The sequence below is a fragment of the Salvelinus fontinalis genome, chromosome 9 (assembly GCF_029448725.1).
Source record: "Salvelinus fontinalis isolate EN_2023a chromosome 9, ASM2944872v1, whole genome shotgun sequence".
NCBI classification, from domain to species: domain Eukaryota; kingdom Metazoa; phylum Chordata; class Actinopteri; order Salmoniformes; family Salmonidae; genus Salvelinus; species Salvelinus fontinalis.
In genome coordinates this window covers 27,170,664-27,196,573 of record NC_074673.1, presented here as the reverse complement: position 1 = coordinate 27,196,573, position 25,910 = coordinate 27,170,664, and the positions used below count along the sequence as shown (strand labels likewise).

Below are 25,910 nucleotides of genomic sequence, written 5' to 3'. Positions count from 1 at the left end.
GGCAGGTAAGGTGGAGGTGATATGATCCTTGACTAGGCTCTCAAAGCACTTCATGACAACAGAAGTGAGTGCTATGGGGCGGTAGTCATTTAGTTAATTTATCTTTGCCTTCTTGGGTACAGGAACAATGGTGGCCCTCTTGAAGCATGTGGGGACAGCAGACTGGGATAAGGAGAGATTCAATATGTCCGTAAACACATCAGCAAGCTGGTCTGCACATGCTCTGAGGATGCGGCTAGGGATGCCGTCTGGGCCGGCAGCCCTGCGAGGGTTAACACGTTTAAATGTCTTACTCGCATCGGCCACGGAGAAGGAGAGGGGGAGCCCCGCAGTCCTTGGTAGCGGGCCGCGTCGGTGGCATGGTATCATCCTCAAAGCGGGCAAAGGTGTTTAGTTTGTTTTGGGAGCAAGACGGTGTCCATGACGTGGCTGGTTTTCTTTTTGTAGTCCATTATTGCCTGTAGACCCTGCCACATACATCTCGTGTCTGAGCCGTTGAATTGTGACTCCACTTTGCACCTATACCGACATTTCGCTTGTTTGATTACCTTGCGGAGGGAATAACTACACTGTAATCTGCCATATTCCCAGTCATCTTTTTATGGTTAACTGCGGTGGTTCGCGCTTTTAGTTCTGCACAAATGCCACCATCTATCCACGGTTTCTGGTTAGGGTAGGTTTTAATAGTCACAGTGGGTACAACATGCACTTCCTTATAAACTCACTCACCGAATAAATTGATATTATTCTGAGGCTGCACCAAACATTTCCCAGTCCACGTGATCAAAACAATCTTGAAGCGTGGATTCCTGAGTGGTCAGACCAGGGTTGAATAGTTCTCGTCACGCATACATCCTGCCTATAGGACGGGAGGAGCAAAATGGAGTCATGTTCAGATTTGCCGAAGGGAGGGCCGTGTATGCATCGCGGAAGTTAAGAGTAGCAGTGACCCAGTGTATTGCCCGCACGAGTGCTACAATCAATATGCTGATAGAATTTAGGTAGCCTTGTTCTCATTTGCTTTGTTAAAATCCCCAGCTACAATAAATGCAGCCTTAGGATATATGGTTTCCAGTTTGCATATAGTCCAGTGAAGTTCCTTGAGGTCCGTTGTGGTATCAGCTTGAGGGAGGATATACACGGCTGTGACAATAACCGACGAGAATTCTCTTGGGAGATAAGATGGTCAGCATTTGATTGTGAGGAATTCTGGGTCAGGTGAACAAAAGAACTTGAGTTCCTGTATGTTGTTACAATTACATCATGAAACATACACCCCCGCCCTTCTTCCCTGAGAGATGTTTATTTCTGTCGGGACGGCATAAAGAATCCCGGTGGCTGTACTGACTCCAACATATCCCGAGAGAGCCATGTTTCCATGGAACAGTATGTTACAATCCATGAGGTCTCTCTGGAAAACAACCCTTGCCCTAATTTTGTCTACCTTGTTATCTAGAGACTGGACATTGGCGAATAATATACTCGGAAGCAGTGGGTGGTGTGCAAGCCTCCAAAGTCTGACCAGGAGGCCGCTCCGTCTACCTCTTCTGAGGCAACGTTATTTTGGGTCGGTCTCTGGGATCAGATCAAATGCCCTGGATGGTGGTGTGAACAAAGGATCCGCTTCGGGAAAGTCGTATTCCTGGTCGTAATGTTGGTACGTTGACGTCGCTCTGATATCCAATAGTTCTTCCCGGCTGTATGTAATAACACTTAAGATTTTCTGGGCTAACAATGTAAGAAATAACACATAAAAAGATACGGACTAGAAGCGACTGTGAGCGTTGGAACATTGCCTTTAAATTTTAATCATGCTATTGCACTGAACTTTGGCGATATTATAATAATAATTATTTACTTCATAACAAAAAAATACCAAAACCTAGCCCCAATTCAATAAATCACTAGCCCCATTTCAATAAATAACAGAAATACAGTAGGTAGAGCATGTGAGGACTGTTAGCAAGTCACAAAATATCAGTTGTCGTCAGTGGAAGATTGGTATGGACCCCTGTGGATTTAAGGAGTACTCAATTAGGTATTCAGGATAAATCTGCTGTTTCTCAAACACAACAAAAATGGATGGGTTGTTTTCTGAGTTGACACAGCTGTCGTAGAGGACCTTGCTGGTGCTTTTCTGAGGTGGACGACGGTATGTTTCACACCCATTGGTGAACTCTCCAACCAAGACCAGAGCCACAAACATAATCTTCTTGCTATTGCTCTGAGATCTTATGTACGCGTCAGAGTAAGAGGCATCTCTAGCAAAGTAGCTCCCTGGAAAATAACAACAACAGCGTGTTAGAGACAAATGTTTCAAAAGTCTAGCAGAAACATTTGCTTTTATGTGACTTGATATAGCAATAGAGAGAGATTCACCTAGGCCATAAAGTGTTCCATTGACACCGCAGGTCCTCCAGTCAAAGTTCTGTTCACAGATGACATCTATGATAGAGTGATCTGTGCCGTGGAACAATTGTCTCTCATCAACCGGTTTCCCGCCATTCTTTTTCATCATCTGTTCCTTCTGCCTAACCACAAGCACACAAAACAATACATTAAAAGGGATAGTTCAGCAAATGTACATATTAAGATATTTGTTTCCTTACCTTGAACGCAATCTATGGACAAGGAGTGGCTGCAATCCATACATTTGGTTTTGTTAAAACTAGCCACTGCAAACACATGCTTATACAGTAAAACGTCAAAGATACGAACCTCAAAAGTTGCAGACTGACCGGTCAACAAACAGGAAATATCAAACAGGGACATTAATTAAATTTAGCAAGTTTGAAATATCATGCCTAAATATTCTCTTAGCCCTTTACACTGGTTGGAATTGGCCTATATGGATAGGGCTAAATGTAAATGTGTTTTACAGAAGAAATATGAAAAGCATATGTATAACCATGGTAGCAATTTAAAGACAACAATTGAGTTGATGGGGAAATTATTATACCAAAAGGTCAAGACACAACAGGGTGGCAGGTAGCCTCGAGGTTAGCATGTTGGGCCAGTAACCAAATGGTTGCTGATTTGATTATCTGAGAAAACAAAATAAAAATCTATAGCTGTTAAGTGAGCAAGGCACTTAACCCTAATTTCTCCAGGGGCGCTGTACAATGGTGACCCTGGCCATGACCACTCCCTGCGGGTGTTTCAGGGGGAGTTTGGATATGTAAAAATAAACACTTGTGTGTAACAGGACAAATAAGCACCCCCCACGCCCAAATTATTATTGACAGTTCACAAGACTGAAAACAAACATTACACTGGATTTTACATTTGGTGTACTTTTCGCTGCAAATACTTTGCATACATTCAGTAACATAATAATATTCCTGGGAAATGTGGGGTAAGTGCAACATAAGACAAAAAAATGACAACAGTTTGAGTGAGGACTAACTGGTGTCTCCAAGTGGCCCCACACACACCTCTCCAAAATGTGCACAGTTCCTAAGTCATTTCAATAAACTTGTGTCTCAGAGTCTTCAACCATAAGGTGTTTGAGCTCTCCTAGCTGTGACGCTGTGGATCTACGGCAAGTACTTTGTAGTTGTTTTCTTTGGAATTACAACCCTGCATCCCCGCCATTACACAATTACTGGTGTGACGAAAATGAGCATTCTGTTCAGAACAATGCAGGGTATGACGTCTTGTAACTGTACATCAAACATGGTGATCATAAATATTGACTGTATATGTCATCAGTTTAATGATTTGGAAATGTGAAGTGCACATTAATGGACTCACAGGTGTTTGGTTTGCTTGTATGACAAAGCCATATTTATTATAAATCCTCAATATCATCTTTCAAAATACAATTTACAGCATCTCCCCTCAATCAAAAACAAAATGTGCAAAAGTTGCCTAATTAGCAGGAGGGATGAGGGCAACTTTTTGTCACGCGAGGTGCTCAAGTTCAGAGTGGCTCTCAGTCAAAACCCGTACAACGCAGAGCATGAGCAGTGCCCAATTTGGCTGGAGCGCAGAGTTCCAGTCCCCTCACCCACTCCAATTTCATTCCAGTAGCACTCACTTCATGAGCTCAGGTCATGCCCGCCCCAGCATAGCCCCTTTCTTTAGCTACTGTCATGGAGTTTGCTAAATATTTTCATAAAGAAACTGATAAAAAAAAACATTCAGGTGCAAAATCAAGGTGACTTACAAAGATGAGGACCAAGAGCAAGAAAGGGAATGCAGTGATGTTGTGTCCACAACTAAAGAATCACTGTGGAATCTGAAAAGACATGTATCCCGAAAGCATGATGGTGTACTTACTACGTGCACATGCTAACAGAACAGAATGAAGTGGGTAACTAGCTATGTGTCATTGTAGCAAAGTATTTAGAAACCAAAAAATCTACTCTTAAAAGTTTAGTTTATTTTGTCCCAATAGGCCTGCTGACATATTACCTCTCAAGGAGCTTTCTGTTTTGATAGGGTTATGTTGCCTAAAAATCTGTAGACCTACCAACAACATCAAAAAAGCTATGCATCCCTACCCAACATGGCAAGAGTAGCCCGAAGGGTGTTTAGCATCCCTCTGCAAGGGCGGAGAGGGTATTCTCAAATCAAAGCAAATGTTATTGCTCACATACACATATTTAGCAGATGTTATTCTGGGTGTAGCGAAATGCTTCGGTTCCTAGCTCCAAAAGTAAAATAATGAAATATATATAAGGACGAGCAATGTCGGTGTGGCATTGACTAAAATACAGTCAAATAGAATACAGTATATACAGTCATGGCCAAAAGTTGAGAATGACACAAATATTAATTTTCAAAGTCTGCTGCCTCAGTGTCTTTAGATATTTTTGTGAGATGTTACTATGGAATACTGAATTATAATTAAAAGCATTTCATAAGTGTCAAAGGCTTTCATTGACAATTACATGAAGTTGATGCAGAGTCAATATTTGCAGTTTTGACCCTTCTTTTTCAAGACCTCTGCAATCCACCCTGGCATGCTGTCAATTAACTTCTGGGCCACATCCTGACTGATGGCAGCCCATTCTTGCATAATCAATGCTTGGAGTTTGTCAAAATTTGTGGGTTTTTGTTTGTCCAACCGCCTCTTGAGGATTGACCACAAGTTCTCAATGGGATTAAGGTCTTTTGCCTTATGGCAAGGTGCTCCATCATGCTGGAAAAGGCATTGTTCGTCACCAAACTGTTCCTGGATGGTTGGGAGAAGTTGCTCTTGGAGGATGTGTTGGTACCATTCTTTATTCATGACTGTGTTCTTAGGCAAAATTGTGAGTGAGCACACTCCCTTGGCTGAGAAGCAACCCCACACATAGTGGTCTCAGGATGCTTTACTGTTGGCATGACACAGGACTGATGGTAGCGCTCACCTCGTCTTCTCCGGACAAGCTTTTTTCCGGATGCCCCCCCCCCCCCAAAAAAAATAATAATAAATCAGAAAGGGGATTCAGAGAAATTGACTTTACCCCAGTCCTCAGCAGTCCAATCCCTGTACCTTTTGCAGAATATCAGTCTGTCCCATGTTTTTCCTGGAGGGAAGTGGCTTTTTTGCTGCCCTTCTTGACACCAGGCCATCCTCCAAAAGTCTTCACCTCACTGTGTGTGCAGATGCACTCACACCTGCCTGCTGCCATTCCTGAACAAGCTCTGTACTGGTCGTGCCCCGATCCCGCAGCTGAATCAACTTGCTGGACTTTCTTGGGCGCCCTGAAGCCTTCTTCACAACAATTGAACCACTCCCCTTGAAGTTCTTGATGATCCGATAAATGGTTGATTTAGGTGCAATCTTACTGGCAGCAATATCCTTGCCTGTGAAGCCCTTTTTGTGCAAAGCAATGATGACGGCACGTGTTTCCTTGCAAGTAACCATGTTTGACAGAGGAAGAACAATGATTCCAAGCACCACCCTCCTTTTGAAGCTTCCAGACTGTTATTTTTACTCAATCAGCATGATAGAGTGATCTCCAGCCTTGTCCTCGGCAACACTCGCACCTGTGTTAATGAGAGAATCACTGACCTGATGTCAGCTGGTCCTTTTTTGGCAGTGCTGAAATGCAGTGGAAATGTTTTTTGGGGGGGATTCAGTCATTTGCTTGGCAAAGTGGAATTTTGCAATTCATCTGATCACTCTTTATAACATTCTGGAGTATATGCAAATTGCCATCATACAAACTGAGGCAGCAGACTGAAAATTAATATTTGCGTCATTCTCAACTTTTGGCGACGACTGTACATATGAGATGAGTAAAGCAGTATGTAAACATTATTAAAGTGGCCAGTGATTCCATGTCTATGTATATAGGGCAGCAGCCTCTAAGGTGCAGGGTTGAGTAGCTGGGTGGTAGCCGGCTAATGATGCCTATTTAACAGTGATGGCCTTGAGAGAGAAGCTGTTTTTCAGTTTCTCGGTCCCAGCTTTGATGACGTCAGACTATATAGGAGTCCTGGAGGGCAGGCAACCGCAGATGCGTAGGGCGGACCGCACCACCCTCTGGAGAGCCTTGCGGTTGAGGGCGGTGCAGTTGCCATACCAGGTGGTGGTACTGCCCAACAGGATGCTCTCAATTGTGCATCTGTAAAAGTTTGAGGGTCTTAGGGGCCTAGACAAAATTCTTCAGCCTCCTGAGGTTGAAGAGGCGCTGTTGTGCCTTCTTCACCACACGGTCTGTGTGGGTGGACCATTTCAGATTATCAGTGATGTGTACGCAGAGGAACTTGAAGCTTTCCACCTTTACTACGGTCTGGTCGATGTGGATAGGGGGGTGCTCCCTCTGCTGTTTCCTGAAGTCCACGATCAGCTCCTTTGTTTTGTTGAGGGAGAGGTTATTTTCCTGGCACCACTCCGCTAGGGCCCTCACCTCCTCCCTGTAGGCTGTTTCGTTGTTGTTGGTAATCAGGACTACCACTGTTGTGTCGTCTGCAAACTTCATGATTGAGTTGGAGGAGTGCGTAGCCACGCAGTCATGGGTGAACAGGGAGTACAGGAGTGGGTTGAGCACGCCACCATTGTGGGGCCCGTGTTGAGGATCAGCAAAGTGGAGGTGCTGTTTCCTACCTTCACCACCTGGGAGCGGCCCGTCAGGAAGTCCAGGGCAGGGTTCAGACCCCTGGCTCCGAGCTTAATGATGAGCTTGGAGCGTACTATGGTTTTGAAGTCTGAGCTGTAGTCAATGAACAGCATTCTTACATCGGAATTCCTCTTGTCCAGATGGGATAGGGCAGTGTGCAGTGCGATGGCGATTGCATTGTCTGTGGATCTATTGGGGCGGTAAGCAAATTGAAGTGGGTCTAGGGTGTCAGGTAACGTGGAGGTGATATGATCCTTAACTGGCCTCTCAAAGTACTTGATGATGACAGAAGTGAGCGCTACAGGGCGATAGCCAGTTCACTTACCTTTGCTTTCTTTGGTACAGGAACAATAGTGGACATCTTGAAGCAAGTTGGGACAGAAGACTGGCATAGGGAGAGATTGAATATATCCATAAACACGCCAGCCAGCTGGTCTGTGCGTGCTCGGAGGATGCGGCTAGGGATGCCGGCTAGGCCGGCAGCCTTGCGAGGATAAACACGCTTAAATTACTTACTCACATTGGCCCCGGAGAACAAGAGCCCACAGTCCTTGGGAGCGGGCTGCGTCGGTCGCACTGTGTTATCCTCAAAACGGGTGAAGAAGGTGTTTAGCTTGTCTGGGAGCAAGACGACGGTGTCCGCGACGTGGCTGGTTTTCCCTTTGTAATATGTGATTGTCTGTAGACCCTACCACATAGGTCTCGTGTCTGAGCCATTGAAATGCGACTCCACTTTGTCTCGGTACTGACATTTTGCCTGTTTGATTGCCTTACAGAGGGAATAACTACACGGTTTGTATTCGACCATATTCCCAGTCACCTTGCCATGGTTAAATGCGGTGTTTCACGCTTTCAATTTTGCATGAATGCTGCCATCTATCCACGGTTTCTGGTTTGGGTAGGTTTTAATAGACACTGTGGGAACATCCCCTATACATTGCCTGATGAACTCAGTCACTGTGTCCGTGTAAATGTCAATGTTACTCTCCGAGGCTACCCCAGAACATATCACAGTTCGCATGATCAAAACAATCTTGAAGCATGGATTCTGATTGGTCAGACCAGCATTGAATAGACCTTAGCACCGGTACTTCCTGTTTGAGTTTCTGCCTATAGGAAGGGAGGAGCAAAATGGAGTTGTGATCCGATTTGCAAAAAGGGAGGGCAGGGGAGGGCCTTGTAGGCGTTCTGAAAAGGCGTGTAGCAGTGATCTGTTTTTCCAAGCGAGTACTACAGTCAATTCTCCACTGCTGGCCTGCTCTCCAGGCATCGTCGCATGAGCCTGAAGCCACAGACTCTGGCCAAACTCATGTTTCTAAAAGTTAATTCAAAGGCCTAATAAGGTGTTTTTTGTTTCATAAGTAAGTCACAGCCTATATGTGCAACGAAATGTTGTTTAAATACTGAGTGCATAATGTTCATGCCAGCCAAGTGTGTCGCACTCACAAATGCTTCACAGTCTATTTATTTGTAGGCTATAGACTTTAATTATTTTATTTTTTATTTATTTTTTCACCTTTATTTAACCTCTCTTGGATACGTGAGACGTTAGCGTCCCACCTCTTCAACAGCCAATGAAACTGCTGGGCGCCAAATTCAAATACAGAAATACTCATTATACAAATTCTGAAAACAAACATATTTTACATAGGTTCAAAGATGAACTTCTTGTGAATCCAACCACGGTGTCAGATTTAAAAAATGCTTTACGTCGAAAGCATACCTTACGATTATTTGAGAACATAGCCCACTAGACAAATCATTACAAACAGTAGCCAACCAGGTAGAACAGTTACACAATTTAGAAATAGAGATAAAATTAATCCCTTACCTTTGATGATCTTCATATGGTTGCACTCAGCAGACATCAATGTACTCAATAAATGTTCCTTTTGTTCAATAAAGTCTCTTTATACCCAAAAACCTCAGTTTTGTTTGCGGGTTTTCTTCAGTAATCGACAGGCTCAAACGCAGTCAAAACAGGAAGAAAAAAAATCCAAATTGTATCCGTAAAGTTCATAGAAACATGTCAAACGTTGTTTATATTCAAACCTCAGGTTGTTTTTAGCCTAAATAATCGATAATATTTCAACCGGAATATAACGTCATCAATATAAAATGTAAACAAGAAAGGCCCTCTCTCGGTTGTGCGCATGAAAAAGCTTTGTGACAGTTTAGGGTCCACTCATTCAGACTGCTCTTACGTCATCATTTTTCAGAATACAACTTCTAAAGACTATTGACATCTAGTGGAAGGCATAGAAACTGCAATTTGAGTCCTAAGTCAATGGATACTGTAATGGCATTGAATAGAAAACTACAAAACCACAAAAAAAACTACTTCCTGAATGGGTTCTGTTATACTCAAAGACACTATTTTAACAGTTTTGGAAACTTTAGAGTGTTTTCTATCCAAATGTACCAGTTATATGCATATCATATCTTCTGGGCCCGAGAAACAGGCAGTTTAATTTGGGCACACTTTTCATCCAGAAGTCAAAATAGTGCCCCCTACCCAAGAGAGGTTAAAGTAAGTTAGTGAGGGAGATATGGCTCAAGGTTCAGTGATTTTTGCAAATGGTTCCAGTCATTGGCAGCAGAGAACTGTAAGGAAAGGCGGCCAAAGTAGGTGTTGGCTTTGGGGTTGCCCAATGAAATATACCTGCTGGAGCACGTGCTACGGGAGGGTTTTGCTATGTGACCAGTGAGCTGAGATAAGGTGGTGCTTTACTTAGCAAAGACTTATAGATGACCTGGAGCCAGTGGGTTTGGCGCCAAATATGTAGTGAGGGCCAGCCAACAAGAGCATACAGTTCGCAGTGGTGGGTAGTATATGGGGCTTTGGTGACAAAACAGATGGCACTGTGATAGACAACATCCAATTTGCTGAGTAGAGTGTTGGAGGCTATTTTGTAAATGACATCACCGAAGTCAAGGATCAGTAGGATAGTCAGTTTTACAAGGGTATGTTTGGCAGCATGAGAGAAGGATGCTTTGTTGTGAAGTAGGAAATTGATTCTAGATTTAATTTTGGATTGGAGATGCTTAATGTGAGTCTGGAGGAGAGTTTACAGTCTATCCAGACACCTAGGTATTTGTAGTTGTCCACATATTCTAAGTCAGAACAGTCCAGAGTAATTATGCTAGGCGGGCGGGCAGCAATCGGCTGAAGAGCATGCATTTAGTTTTACTAGCATTTAAGAGCAGTTGGAGGCCACGGAAGGAGTGTTGTATGGCATTGAAGCTCGTCTGGAGCCTGCCAGAGGTCCAGACAACAGACCCTCCGATTTGACACACTGAACTCTGAGAAGTAGTTGGTGAACCAGGCGAGGCAGTCATTTGAGAAGCCAAGGCTATTGAGTATGCCAATAACAATGCGGTGATTGACAGAGTCGAAAGCCTTGGCCAGGTCGATGTAGACGGCTGCACAGTACTGTCCTTTATCCATGGCGGATATGAAATCGCTTAGGACCTTGAGCGTGGTTTATGTGCACACCCATGACCAGCTCGGAAACCAGATTGCATAGCGGAGAAGGTACGGTGGGATTCGAAATGGTCGGTGATCTGTTTGTTAACTTGGCTTTTGAAGACTTTAGAAAGGCAGGGCAGGATGGATATACTCGTTTTTCAACCACTCCACAAATGTCATGTTAAGAAACTATAGTTTTGACAAGTCAGTTAGGACATCTACTTTGTGCATGACAAGTAATTTTTCCAACAATTGTTTACAGACAGATTATTTCACTGTATCACAATTCCAGTGGATCAGAAGTTCACATACACTAAGTTGACTGTGCATTTAAACAGCTTGGAAAATTCCAGAAAATTATGTCATGGCTTTAGAAGTTTTTGATAGGCTAATTGACATAATTTGAGTCAATTGGAGGTGTACCTGTGGATGTATTTCAAGGCCTACCTTCAAACTCAGTGCCTCTGTTTGACATCATGGGAAAATCAAAAGAAATCAGCCAAGACCTCAGAAAATTTTGTGTAGACCTCCACAAGTCTGGCTCATCCTTGGGAGCAATTTCCAAATGCCTGAAGGTACCACGTTCAACTGTACAAGCAATAGTACGCAAGTATAAACACCATGGGACTACGCAGCTGTCATACCACTCAGGAAGGAGATGCGTTCTGTCTCCTAGAGATGAACGTACTGTGGTGCGAAAAGTGCAAATCAATCCCAGAACAGCAGCAAAGGACCTTGTGAAGATGCTGGAGAAAACAGGTACAAAAGTATCTATATCCACATTAAAACGAGTCCTATATCGAAATAACCTGAACAGCCTCTCAGCAAGGAAGAAGCCACTGCTCTAAATCCGCCATAAAAAAAGACAGACTACGATTTGCAACTGCACATGTGGAACGAAGATCGTACTCTTTGGAGAAATGTCCTCTGGTCTGATGAAACAAAAATAGAACTGTTTGGCCATAATGACCACCATTATTTTTGGAGGAAAAAGGGGGAGGCTTGCATGCCAAAGAACACCATCCCAACCGTGAAGCACGGGGGTGGCAGCATCATGTTGTGGGGGTGCTTTGCTGCAGGAGGGACTGGTGCACTTCACAAAATAGATGGCATCATGAGGCAGGAAAATGATGTGGATATATTGAAGCAACATCTCAAGACATCAGTCAGGAAGTTAAAGCTTGGTCACAAATGGGTCTTCCAAATGGACAATGACCCCAAGCATACTTCCAAAGTCGTGGCAAAATGGCTTAAGGACAACAAAGTCAAGATATTGGAGTGGCCATCACAAAGATCTGACCTCAATCCTATAGAAAAGTTGTGTGCAGAACTGAAAAAGCATGTGCGAGCAAGGAGGCCTACAAACCTGACTCAGTTACACCAGTTCTGTCAGGAGGAATGGGCCAAAATTCACCCAACTTATTGTGGGAAGCTTGTGGAAGACTACCCAAAACATTTGACCCAAGTTAAACAATTTTGAAGGCAATGCTACCAAATACTAATTGAGTGTAAACTTGACCCACTGGGAATGTGATGAAAGAAATAAAAGCTGAAATAAATCATTCTCTACTATTATTCTGACATTTCACATTCTTTAAATAAAGTGGTGATCCTAACTGACAGGGAATTTTTACTAGGATTAAATGTCAGGAATTGTGAAAAACAGAGTTTAAATGTATTTGGCTAATGTGTATGTACATTTCTGATTTCAAATGTAGGTCTGTAGCAGTTTGGGTCTAGAGTGTCTCCCCCTTTGAAGAGGGGGATGACCACGGCAGCTTTCCAATCTTTATGAATCTCAGACGATACGAGAGGTTGAACAGGCTAGTAATACGGGTTGCAATAATTTCGGTAGATCATTTTAGAAAGAGAGGGTCCAGATTGTCTAGCCCATCTGATTTGTAGGGATCCAGATTTTACAGCTCATTCAGAACATCAGCTATCTGGATTTGGGTGAAGGAGAAGCAGGGGGGGCTTGGGGAAGTTGCTGCGGGGGGGGGGGGGGGGGGGGGGGGGGGGGGGCAGAGCTGTTGGCCAGGGTAGGGGTAGCCAGGTGGAAAGCATGACCAGCCGTAGAAAAATCCTTACCGAAATTCTTGATTATCGTAGATTTATCGGTGGTGACAGTATTTCCTTGCCGCAGTGCAGTGGGCAGCTGGGAGGAGCTCTTATTTTCCATGGACTTTACGGTGCCCCAAAACTTTTTGGAATTAGTGCTACAGGATGTACATTTCTGTTTGAAAAAGCTAGCCTTAGGAAAGCTAACTGACGGTGTGCATTGGTTCCTGACTTCCCTGTTAAGTTGCATATCGCGGGGGCTATTCAATGCTAATGCAGTACATCACAGGATGCTTTTGTGCTGGTCAAGGGCAGTCAAGTCAGGAGTGAACCATTTTTTGAAATGGGGCATGCTAATTTAAGATGGTGAGGAAAGCCCTTTTAAAGAATAACCAGGCATCCTCTACTGACGGGATGAGGTCAATATCTTTCCAGGATACCCGGGCCAGGTCGATTAGAAAGACCTGCTCGCTGAAGTGTTTTAGGGAACGTTTGACAGTGATGAGGGGTAGTCGTTTGACCACGGGCCCATTCCGGATGCAGGCAATGAGGCAGTAATCGCTGAGATCCTGGTTGAAGACAGCAAAGGTGTATTTAGAGGGCAAGTTGGTCAGGGTGATATCTAGGAGGGTGCCCATGTTTACGGATTTAGGGTATTACCTAGTAGGTTCCTTGATAATTTGTGTGAGATTGAGGGCATCTAGCTTAGATTGTAAGACGGCCAGGGTGCTAAACATATCCCAGTTTAGGTCACCTAACAGTACGAACACTAAAGATAGATGGGGGGCAATCAATTCATATATGGTGTCCAGGGCACAGCTGGGGGCTGAGGGGGGTCTATAACAAGCGGCAACAGTGAGACATTTCTGGAAAGGTGGATTTTTAAAAGTAGAAACTCGAACTGTTTGGGCACAGACCTGGATAGTAAGACAGAACTCTGCAGGCTCTCTGCAGTAGATTGCAACTCCGCCCCCTTTGGCAGTTCTATCTTGACGGGAAATGTTGTAGTTGGGGATGGAAATTTCTGGATTTTTGGTGGCCTTCCTAAGCCAGGATTCAGACACGGCTAGGATATCAGGGTTGGCTGAGTGTGCTAAAGCAGTGAGTAAAACAAATTTAGGGAGGAGGCTTCTGATGTTAACATGCATGAAACCAAGGCTTTCACGGTTACAGAAGTCAACAAATGAGAGCGCCTGGGGAATACGTGTGATGCTAGGGGCTACAGGGCCTGGGTTAACCTCTACATCACCAGATGAACAGAGGAGTAGGATAAGGGTACGGCTAAAGGCTATAAGAACGAGTCATCTAGTGCGTTGGGTACAGAGAATAAAAGGGGCAGATTTCTGGGCGTGGTAGAATAGATTCAGGGCATAATGTACAGACAAGGGTATGGTAGGATGTGAGTACAGTGGGGGTAAACCTAGGCATTGAGTGACGATGAGAGAGCTTGCATCTGGAGACAACAGCTAAGCCAAGTGAGGTCTCCCCATGTGTGAGGTGTATGACAAAAGAGCTATCTAAGGCATGTTGAGCTGGAATAGGGGCTTTACAGTGAAATAAAACTAACCGAAACAGCAAAAGACAAGGCATATTGACATTAGAAAGAGGCATGTGTGGTCGAGTGATCATAGGGTCCAATGAGCAGCAATAGGTGAGCCCGGGAGCCGTTCGGTAGTCGTTACTATGCTAGGCAAGCAGGAGGCACGGCGTTCAGAAAGCTAGCGGGCCGGGCCTAGCAGATGGGTCTTCGGTGACATTACAACGGAAAAGCCTGTTGAAACCACATCAGACAATTACGTCGGCAGACTAGTCGTGATGGATCAGCGGGGCTCCGTGTCGGCAATAAAGGATCCAGGTCAATTGGCAAAAGAGGTATTAAAGCCCACGAATTAACAGGTATACCTCTTCGGCTAGCCGGGAGATGGGCCTAGCTCGAGGCTAGCTCAAGGCTAACTGGTGCTTGCTTCGGGACAGAGGTGTTAGCGAGCGGTGGCCAATCGGTTGCAGCTAGCTAGCTGCGATGATCCGGTGTAATGGTCCAGAGCTTGCGGCAGGAATCCGGTGATGTGGTGGAGAAAAGCAGTTTGATATGCTCTGGGTTGATATTGCGCTGTGCAGACTGGCAGGTATTGACCGAGCTAAAGCTGGCTGGTGACCGAGCTAAAAAGGTGAAGACCGCTAGCCGTGGCTAACAGTGACTACTAGCTAGTTAGCTGACTAGCTTCTGATGGAGGTTCCAGTTATAAAGTATAAAATATCAGATCCGTACCACATTGGGTGAGGCGGGTTGCAGGAAAGCATATTTAGAATGTAGGTGGAAAGTGAGATTAAAATATATACAAAAAAAACAAAACGATGAGACCGACTATTTACATGAGACAAGACATACACACGTCCGACTGCTATGCCATCTTGGATGAATTGAAATAGGCTAATTTAAAAATAAGCTAATAAATAATAATTATATAGCCTAAATAATTCATTAGACCTATTTAGCGTGCTTACTTGCTGTTTAATACGACATGTAGCCTAATTGAAATGATGAGCGCTTCTTACTGTCACCTGTTTATTAAAATACTTTTAATTGAAATCATATGGTTTGGTTTCAATACTTCAAAACCAAATACTGTAGTATGTCCAGGGAGTCAAAAATAGATGGGTGTTGGTTAAATTGTGATTTTAATGAATGGAGTGAATCTGGATCAGCAGTTTTTTCTGTGAGCGAGGAAGTTTTTAGCAGAGACGTTGGAAAGGACATGGATAACCGGCGCAGCGCTCTGTGAGAGAGAGGAGTGGGATTTCCAACTGATCAACTCCGCTCACATGCTCTGGTACAGCGCAGATCCAGCACTCTGACGTCATGTATAGCATGTTACTGTACAGACACTGCGTTCCGATTTAGGAATTTATCAGTGCCCAAATCTATAATTTTCAACCCGTATACGGGTACAAGTGTTAAGGGCTACATGGATTGTGTTACTCAATAAATTTGGTGTAAAATTATCTTGCAATGATTTGGGTGTAACGGATGTGAAATGGCTAGCTAGTTAGCGGTGGTGCGCGCTAGCAGCCTTTCAGTCGGTTACGTCACTTGCTCTGAAACCTAGAAGTAGTGGTTCCCCTTGCTCTGCAAGGGCCGCGGCTTTTGTGGAGCGATGGGTAACGATGCTTTGTGGGCGACCGTTGTTGATGTGTGAGAGGTGAGGGGACGCCGTAAAGTTATACTGTTACATGGGCATGACATTTTAAACATGCTAAACAGGGAAGATATACTTTTTTTGTACAAAAATGAAAATATTAACTTCTCCAGTTGCTAGTCAAAACCAAAGTGTAGATTGCAGTCACTCCTTGTCCGGGTATGTACTGAATTTGCATCGGGGACGATGTAAGGAAACAAATATCGTTATGTAAATATGCTAATGTTTCATGTACCAAACCCACTGCAAGATTAGATGCCAACTTACAATACAGAACTCTGCAAGCCAAGGTCACCGTAGTTACTATTATACCACAGAAACCCATTTATGGTCTCAAGAAGGCAGTGCCCCGATGCTAAACTAGCTACAGTATGACTAGCTGCTACCCACTACCCACTCAGAAGAAGACATCTGTGCTGCTTTCATCAGGTTAAAATGTTGGTATCTATTCTATTTATTGCACAGAACTCAGGACCTCTGCTTCACAAAAACACGTAAATGCCCCTCTGAAGTGTTCCAACTCATCACGCTATTGAAAAAGGTCTTCAACGGCACAAGGCTGAGGAGTGAGTCTCAGGAGATCTACTAGACACCAGTTTTTCAACTGAATACAGCAGTCTACAAAACATACCACTGGAAGACTCTCCAGAGTGAGGGGTTCTGGATCCGTTTGATGCTGTGGATGGTGCTGCTGGCCATGGTATGTTTGAATAGCTTCTCCAACTTTTGGTACTCTTCTATCTGGCTTGAGAGTGGAACCAGCTGAAGGAAACCACAGATTACTTTATTGAGTGAGATGTCTCTATGGGAAATATTCCACACTGATATTAATATCACTAATATGGAAAATCTATATCGATATCAGTTGCAATTTTTCAATCCGATATCGATATATAGCATTGCAACTGTGTGAATGTTACATTTTCTTTTCACTTCCACGGTTTTGTGAAGTCCAGACAATGGCTTGCTAATTGCCCATTAGGCCAGGTGCAAATGTTCTGGGGGCTTAACCTACCCAACCAGTTTGAATAAAATGGTAAGCCCATTGATGGCCCATCAGTTGGCAATTAAGTATGCTAAATTGAGAGGTAGAGAGAGGTTTTTGTGCCTGCAGGAACAGTCATGTATGCTATTTTACTTAATGGTGTAGGATAACATCAAGGATAAACCGATATCCCTTGCTCAATTCGATATCATATTGCATTATCGATATTGGTGCCCACCATTATAATAGTGTCAAAGCAAATCAAATGGTATATGTCAGGTGTCGAAAACCACAGTTTTCGACTACAGTGAAATGCTTGTGTGCTCACGTGTGTTTAATTTAAACTCAACTAAATTAAACAGTACAGTATCACTACATAGTACCTTGTAGTCTGTGGCGTCAGACAAGACTCCTTTGTCCCAGTGTGGAGGGACAGTCACAGAGGAGCTGGAGCTCTCCTTAGACTCACTAACACAGAGACAAAAGAAGAAACAGGAAATTCAACAGGGAAGTTCCAATAGATAAGGGTTGGCTTCTAGTTTGGCTGATTCAGACACAGATATCCAGATATACACAGATATCCATTCAGGCCTTCCTGAATGCTCAGTAATATTTGGCCAACTACTTCATTTGGCTCTGGGGTAGGATGGGGAGATGTGACATTTGGGGGAGTGGCACACTTCACATTACATTCATTACAGACATACAGTACAACCATGAAGGACAATACCTCTTCAGCTTGGCATTCACATCTTCCTTAGAGAGAAAACGGGGCCTTCTACAAATTGCTCTTTTGGTTGTAAATCTAATATTCTGCTGATGCATCTCTGAAACAGAAAGAATATGTAATCATAAATGTTGTAACAGGTTGTTAGCCAATAAAGAGCTGATTAACTGCTGAATTACTATATATCTGTGACAAGGGGTATACCTTTGAGATTAAGAATGTATTTCTGATCTCCAGATTCAAATGTAATCTCGCTGTCAGAGTCAGTTTGGTAAGCTTTCTCCAGGGTCTGGGAAATGACAGAGGCCACATTCCCTTCACCAACCTGCACAGAATAATACCACAGTTTAGGTCAACTCAAAGAGGGTGGTGGTGTAAAGTCACAATAAAAACCACATCCATGCATATTCAGTATTCGGACTGACCTCATGGCCATACTCTATCCACTGGCCACAGTCATCTCTCCAGTACCACAGCCACTCTGTTGTGAGGATGAAGTAAGGGGGTTTGGTGACGGATGAAATAGTGGACAGACGACGAACTGGAGGGCTTCCACATGTCATGGTGAGGAAGTTCACAGGCTTACTTCCTCCACTGAGGGCAACACAGAGGAACAACAAAATAAGACCAGTTGTTTAAAAAAAGGTAATATTCTCTATCTAATAAAACACTAACATATCTTAGATCTGGTATGACAGGTAACAAAAAAAATCCACACCAAACCTGATATGATGACAACAGTACCTTGTTTCATTTTGTGGATTACAGTAGGCCTTCTCAATCTCCTCTACATTGTCCAGGTCTCTCCAAGCCACTCCATCTAAGATCTGCCATTTGTAAGGCAGATGGTAGTGGACACGGATACATGTGTCTGACAACACAACCACAGAAACATGTAAACACACTACTGTAGACAGAAATGTTGATAATAAAGTATGTTTAGGTTGATGTTACCTTTGAAGCTGCAGCGACTGCGGATGGAGAAGAGGCAGATTTCATTCCTGTCAGTCTCACTGGTGGGGCTGGAGGAGGGCTGTTGTTTCTCAACTGGCTTCATGACTGGAGCAAGAGAGGGTGCTACGGTTAAACACAGGACAGACACGGTTACTAAAGCACTGTTTGCATGGATTCTCTGTATTCATGGATTCTACCTTGTCATTTCCTTACCAGCTGGATTTTCTTGGTGAGTGATGATGAATTTATTGTTGTAGATATTGTGGAGGATCTTGATGTTCTCTTGGCTGAATCCTCTGCTGTTTAGAATCTTCATTGCAGGGGCATCGAACGTGTGGGCCCTCTTACAACCAGCACCAAACCTACAGTCACCCTGGAGGAAGTGCAGGCAGAGGTGGAGTTTTGTGCAGCTGCTTTTAAACTTGCAGATGCCATGCTCACCAACGCGCTTGTTGTAATGGGAGCAGATCTGGAAGGAGTTGAAAGGAGATTGTCAAACATTCAGAGCGCATACTACATGCTATTTACACTTGGCTTACTCTTTTTCCATATCAGTTGGTGCCGGAGCTACAGTATTACCCCAGTGCTAACCTATCCAATCTTTTTACATCAAATGTACATTAATTGTTAAGGGTAATTTTGGGTGCCACCCACCTCAGGCATCAGGTAGGGGTCGTTCTGCAGCAGAAGTTGGAACAGCTCTGCCTCCCCCAGGTCATGGTGACCCACCTCACTTATAATAGCTGCGTTGTGTGGGGAATCTAGACTGTGGGCCTTTTTGCACTTGTTCCTAGAGTTTAAAGAGACATGCAAACAATGTTTGAGTACACAGACATAAGATGTGCAAATTAAACCAAGACAACAGAAGACAGGTTTATCAGGTCAACAAATGCTGAAGGCTGCTCAGCAAACATATTTGTTAGCTACTTTATCTATTTAATCAAATGTATTTATAAAGCCCTTTTTACATCAGCCAATGTCACAAAATGCTATACAGAAACCCAGCCTAAAACCCCAAACAGCAAGCAATGCAGATGTAGAAGCACGGGGGCTAGTAAAAACTCCTTGAAAGGCAGGAACCTAGGAAGAAACCTAGAGAGGAACCAGGCTCTGAGGGGTGGCTGGTCCTCTTCTGGCTGTGCCGGGTGGAGATTATAAGAGTACATGGCTTTCGAAGATTTTAGAAGGGCAGGGCAGGATGGATATAGGTCTAAAACAGTTTGGGTCTAGAGTGTCTCCCCCTTTGAAGAGGGGGATGACCGCGGCATCAGTTCACTACCCCAGTCTGTCTTGATTTAGTTTATTGGAGAGGACGGCATAATGTCATATAACCTAGAAATCAGACCTTGCCGATTCCATGGGAGGGACAAAATCTCCTCTAGCAATGTATTGGGAGTTAGTTGAGGAAAAGCGGGAAAATGAGAGCAAGCAAAGTTACGGGCTTGAAAATAGCAGAAAAGATTAGAATGAGCCAGATTAGATTTAGCTACGAGATCATTAAAAATGACAAACTTCCCATCTAAAAATAAATCTTTGAAACAAACCAAACCTCTCTCACGCCACAAAACAAAAGCCTGGGCGAGTTGAGGGTAAAAATAGGTGGTTATTACAGATAGGGCTTAGAGAAGAAGGGGCAGAAAGTCTAAAATGTTGACTAAATTGTCTCCCGATCTTCAAAGTAGAGCACACAATGGGTTTTCCCATATACTTAGAAGGACAAGGACACTGTGAAACAAGCAAGAGCAGAAAGGGAGGATGATTGGCAGGAGTGCTCCTCTAATGAGCACCAGTTGGTACCTGGAGCATTACACCAGACCATAATCTTTTTAATATTGGCTGCCCAATAGTAAAGCAGTAAATTTGGAAGTGCCAATCCTCCATATTTTCTCCTTCTTTGAAGTATTGCTCTATGTATCCTAGGTGATTTGCCTGCTCAGATAAAATTACTGATGAGCCTATCCAACTTTGTAAAAAAAATATTTTGTCAGAAAGATCAGAAGACATTGAAAAAAGGTATAGAAACCTAGGTAAAATATAAATTAACAGATTGAATTCTGCCAGCTAATGAGAGAGGCAGACTATCCCAGCGGTGTAAGTCTGCTTTAACTATCACGTCCTGACCATAGAAAGCCTTTATTTTATATGGTAAAGTAGTTCAGGGCGTGACTAGGGGTTTAGTCTAGTTTATATTTTCTATGTGGGGTTCTAGTTTGTTTTTTCTATGTTGGTGTTTTAGTATGATTCCCAATTAGAGGCAGCTGGCTAGCGCTGTCTCTAATTGGGGATACTTAAGTAGCATTTTTTCCACCTGTGTGTTATGGGATATTGTTTTGAGTAATGCATGTTGCACCTCTGTAGTCACGGTTTGTTGTTCGTTTAGTTTGTTTTGCTAAGTTTCACTTTATAATAAATTATGTGGAACTCTACATTCGCTGCGCCTTGGTCTATCTCTAACGTGTGTGACTAGGCTTGCAAAGTGAGTTTTATGGAGGGTAGCCACAGAGTGTGTTATATTCACACCCAAATAGGAAAAACCAGAGGGCAACAGATGGAAAGGCAGGGCTCCAAGGGGAATTTGCTTGGCAGCAGGGTTGATAGAACAACTGAATGTTCAATTTTTATCCTGAAAATTATCCAAACGTGTTTAAAATATGCATTGTTATCGACAGAGTTCACAGGGTTAGTGATATAATAGTAGATCATCTACATACAGTGACACTATGCTCTTCACCAGCTCGGTGGATTCCACTGAATGATGGAGATCATTTTAAAGCCAAGGAAAGCGGCTCTATCACGAGCAAAAAGGAGCAGGGACATAGGACAACCTTTATGGGTCCCTCTGGAGTGGGGGGGAAATATTTTGAATGTTGAGAGTTGGTGTGTACGCTAGCCGTAGGAGCAGAAATATTAATGAGATGAAATTGGACCCAAAACCAAATCTTAAATAAATAATCCCACTCCACCCGGTCGAAAGCCTTCTCCACATCAAGAGAAACAATTTTGGGGTCTGGGGAGATAGTATAATGTTCAAACGCCGTCGTAAATTGGAAAACAGTTGTCGCCCTTTGACCATCAGATAGGACATCCTGAAGGCAGGGTTCCAACCGGGCATGCTAGAACCTTAAATTATTAGCTAACATCAGCGTTCAAAAGTGAAATTGGCCACCACATTCCAACCGGATCTTTGTCTTTCTTAAGTATAAGTGAGATGGAGGCTCGGGTTAGCGTTGGGGGAAGAGAGCCCAGTGTTGGCGAACATATCTAATAGTAATGGGGCAAGTTGATTTGGGAATTTTATGTAAAAATGGACAGGGTGCCATCGGGGCCTGGGGCCTTGCCACTGTGCATTACCTTTAGACCCTTTGTTATTTCATCAAGATGCAGAGGGTTGTCCAGAACTTTACTCATGTCCATATCTGAAAAGTTGTCCATAGCTATATTATCTAATGGGGGTTTGGATTTGTAGAGGTTAGAATAAAATGACACAAAAGTTGAATTAATATTAGAGGGATCACTTGTAAGATTACGGGAGGAGTCTGCTATTGGACCAGGTCTCTCATGGAAAATAGATGTTAACTCAATGAGAAAAACCTGTATTTATAACTAAAGGTAAAAAAAATAAAAAAAAATATTAAATAAACACCTGAGAGATAAGATGATGCTGACTGGCGTTTAAGTTGGTGTGCCAAAAGGTGGCTGGACTTGTCACCATATTCATAGTACGTCCCCTTTGTTCATTGCAACAGAAACTCTGCTTTATCAGTGGAAAGCAGATTAAATTGAGTAGACCGCTGCATCCATGTGTGTGTTAACTATTTAACTGTTCTAGAATGCTTAAAAGGCCGCTAAAATGTTAAATATCCGTTATCGTTTTTTTGCCAAGGAAAATATTGGATGTCATATCGACCAAAAATGTCATATCGGTGCATCACTAGTTTTAACTGAGGGGAGAAGGGCTCTGTCTAGTTTTAACTGAGGGGAGAAGGGCTCTGTCTAGTTTTAACTGAGGGGAGAAGGGCTCTGTCTATTTTTTTAAAAGTAGTATATGCGCGAGTAGGCTTGGTGAACATGAGAAAAGTAGGAGAAGTCTTTTGTGACCGGATGGAGGAAGCGCCATGGACCAACACAACCCATTTGGGTCACTGTAGAAAGAGCTTTTGCCATCCCGCAAGGAGTAAGTGTACTGAGATCAGACCGGTCAAGTCTTGGTTCAATAATACAGTTAAGGTCCCCGCCAAAGATGAGGTGGTGGGTGTCAAGATTAGGGAGAAGCTAAAAGAGACGTCATAAATCTAGTGTCATCCCAGTTAGGGACGTAAACATTCGCAAGTACTACAGGGGTTTGGAAGAGGGTGCCACTAACTATTGTATAACGTCCTCCAGGATCTGAAATGATCTGTGAGGGTGAAAACTGCACTCGTTTGTGAATCACTATTGCGGTTCCCCTGGCTTTGCCGTTAAATTTGAATGAAAAACCTGTCCAACCCATGCTTTACACAATCTAGTAATGGTCGTACAGTAGGTGCGTTTCTTGAAGAAATGCGATATCAGTATTCAGGCTTTTCAGATATGAAAATACTCTGGAGCACTTCATTTCCTCCCCACAACCACAAATGTTCCATGCACCAGTCTGACTGAAAGTCCTAAAGTACCATCCTGACTTGTTGTTGACCTAGACATGAATCCTTATAAGAGAAGTCAAATTGAGAGAGGAGCAGCATGAGCAAAACATCTGAATAGGAAAATAAAATAAAAAAGCAGAGCACAAGAATCTTTGGATAATGCCAACGTACACAAATAGCACAACACCGTTCAAAAGAAAAAATACAAATCATAAAACTCGTCATTATGAACGAGACGAGCAGCAGGAATTATCTTACTCAGCATCAGTTGATTACCCTACATGTGCAGTGAGGTCAACCCAATCTAGGAAAGAAGTTACATAACGCCCTTGAAATAAAAAAATGTAATATGTCAATAGGCAAGTGTACATTTTCGGTTTCGGTCACACTTTAAACAAAGAGTATAACCTTCAGCTTCAGTTATTAAAAAATGTTAACGGTGATTGGTGGCATTTCAATGGCCATAAAATGTGTACTCCACTAGGTGTCGCCACAGGGCTGAGTAAATAGATGTCTAAAATGAACCAGTAGGCTATAAAAAGGGTCAGCCCCTGTATCTGTAAATTGTTGAACGTCGTTAGGAGGGAACAATTCAATAAGAGTATACAAACGAACAATTAGTATTTTGGATATGTACAATTAAGCAAACGAACCGTGGGTCTAAACTTCAGCTAGTGCAACAATTAAACAAGAGTACAATTGGAAGAGACGATTGATAGTATTAGACTCCAATGTCGTAGTGGAGTCCAAGATAAAAGGAATGTAACTGAGGACCGTCAGTGACCAACCTCAACAATCAAGGCCAACGTAAACCACTGTAGTTCAGTGTCCATAAAAATAAAGAGTATTTTCTTTTCTCAAAATTGTATACATCAAACAGACTAATGAAAAATGTATACACACACACAAATATTGGTGGACAGGATCGGTGTCTAACTAGCTAGTAACATTGGTATTCAAAATGACCTAAAAGCTGCCAATCTGCAATGTAGGCTATAGATTGCCATTAGTGGAGCAGCAAGTTCAAAGCCTTAGTAAAATGAAAAAAATCAAAATGCTGCGCTTTTACCAGCGATTGTCTTTGATTAAGAAACTAAAACAAGATCAAATTGAAGTTTAAAGAGCAGTGAGATAGTATAGTATGTAATTGTCAACAGGAACGAGTTATGTGCTGTTTCAAACATACCTACTGTAGCCAGCAAGCTTTAGCATAGGATTGCTTCACGAGAAATGGACCGATAGATGGCCATAGATGTATGTAGCCTAGTGTCCACACGGTCACTAGAAAGAACGTTACTCACATAATACAGACGGGCGAGAAATCGTCCCAATTCAGGCATTCAATGCATTTCAGGCATTCCATGTATGCCTGTCGGTAGAAAGACTCAGCTGCCTTATTACCAAAGTGGTATTGTAAACACATCATTCGTGGCCAGTGTATGCCTTTTTTTGTACAGCTTTTACAGTGCGATCGTAGTGGTAGCGCTTGGATTGCACGCACAAATTCAGCACACACACACAATATTCTAAAATAGAATTGTGTTATTTGACGTGTCAAATTAAAAGCTTAGTGTAACGAGCTTGGGTTTATAAGCGCGGATATCGACTCTGTTCCGCAAAAGCATGGTCGAGCAGCAGAGTCGATATCCGCGCTGGACTTCAGGCTAGGTCGAGGGTTCGAGACCTGCTCCTTGCTGTTTCATTACATTATCTAACGCGCCAAATAGTGTAATTTGACGTGTAACTTCTATTTTTTGACACCCAAAGACCCAAACAGCGTTTCATCGTCAAACACCCAAGCTGGGTGACCTGCTTAAATTGGCTAACTTGCTAGCTACTGTACTTCCGACACAAATGAGAGCACACCTCACTGACCATTTTACTCGCCCTACTAGGGCCCCTAGCAAACCTGGTGTCTGTTTTCATGTTATCTAGAGCTTTGGTGACAAACTGTGCTACTGGCAACAATTTAACAACGCATTTTTGCTCATATTCAACCAGTGTTGCGCCTTCTTAAATTCATCAGTTATTCTGCACCCTCAGACGAGAGTGCTCTGAATTCGGAGTAGATAGCAACAGTGAATTTACGAACGCATCTTAATTTAAATAGGCACTACAAATGTAGCTAAATTACGGTGCCTGTTGTTACACCCAAATTATCAACATACTGGACTCATAACTAAATTGTATTTACATATGCTATGAAACATCTGCAGACCCACTGTGTATAGCCTATGCGATAAGAAACTTGACAGCCTACATATAATAGTCTAAAAGAGCATGGCACTTACCCGTACTTGCAGTTACCGCATACAAAGTGGCTGCATATGTGTAAATTATCGCACTGATGACACTCTTTATGAGAGGTTTGACAGACTCGTAGTGAAGTCTTGGCAACAATAACACTGTCATGGCTCATAACACAACCCGAAGCCTTTTCTTTGCCTTCACTGATGGCATATTTTCCGCTGTCACTAAGTATTCCAAGTAGGATCTCATCTGCACAAGTGAACTTTTGACCAACGATCTGGTCAAGCTGCTTGAAGTCCAAACATCCTTGATTTCCACAGATAATTTTTGTAACATATTGAGACACTACAGACGACATCGTGTTATAGTAGGCACCTGGTATCGTTATGGTAGGCACCTGGTATCTTTATGCTCATCACCTCGCCCTAAATTTGTATGTCGTCAGTTCCACTTCTGGAGAAACGAAACTGACAATCAAAGCACCTGCCCTTTAAAGTTAAATCCATGCTGTTGTAACATAGGCAATTAGGAAAGCTAAGGCTAGCCTTTTCAAGCAGAAATTTGCATCCTGTAGCACAAACTCCAAAAAGTCC

The 25,910-nt window shown here is 43.0% G+C and overlaps 1 protein-coding gene across 3 annotated transcripts; it reads right to left on the bottom strand.

Annotated features, from left to right (window-relative positions):
• Positions 1-1,773: 1,773 nt before the first annotated feature.
• Positions 1,774-25,910, bottom strand: LOC129862364 (protein mono-ADP-ribosyltransferase PARP12-like). 3 transcript variants are annotated; one of them, XM_055933917.1, is made up of 12 exons: positions 25,359-25,910; positions 19,100-19,235; positions 18,659-18,914; positions 18,446-18,568; positions 18,236-18,362; positions 17,917-18,085; positions 17,696-17,816; positions 17,495-17,591; positions 17,148-17,232; positions 16,411-16,541; positions 2,380-2,531; positions 1,774-2,277 (listed from the first exon to the last, which is right to left on the bottom strand). In XM_055933917.1, the coding sequence occupies exons 1-12, from the start codon at positions 25,673-25,675 to the stop codon at positions 1,988-1,990; spliced, it is 2,004 nt and encodes a 667-aa protein (XP_055789892.1). In that variant the 5' UTR covers positions 25,676-25,910; the 3' UTR covers positions 1,774-1,987. The 3 variants fall into 3 exon arrangements, with proteins under 3 accessions (XP_055789892.1, XP_055789893.1, XP_055789894.1); XM_055933918.1 differs by having other exon boundaries at positions 18,446-18,550; positions 25,359-25,909; XM_055933919.1 differs by lacking the exon at positions 25,359-25,910 and adding an exon at positions 24,369-25,348.

Coding starts and splice junctions, on each gene's coding strand:
- LOC129862364 (XM_055933917.1), bottom strand. CDS start 25,675: ATGTCGTCTGTAGTGTCTCAATATGTTACAAAAATTATCTGTGGAAAT. Junction 19,236..25,358: donor TGCGGTAACTGCAAGTACGG/GTAAGTGCCATG, acceptor TTTAAACTCTAG/GAACAAGTGCAAAAAGGCCC. Junction 17,233..17,494: donor GTGAATGCCAAGCTGAAGAG/GTATTGTCCTTC, acceptor TCTCTGTGTTAG/TGAGTCTAAGGAGAGCTCCA.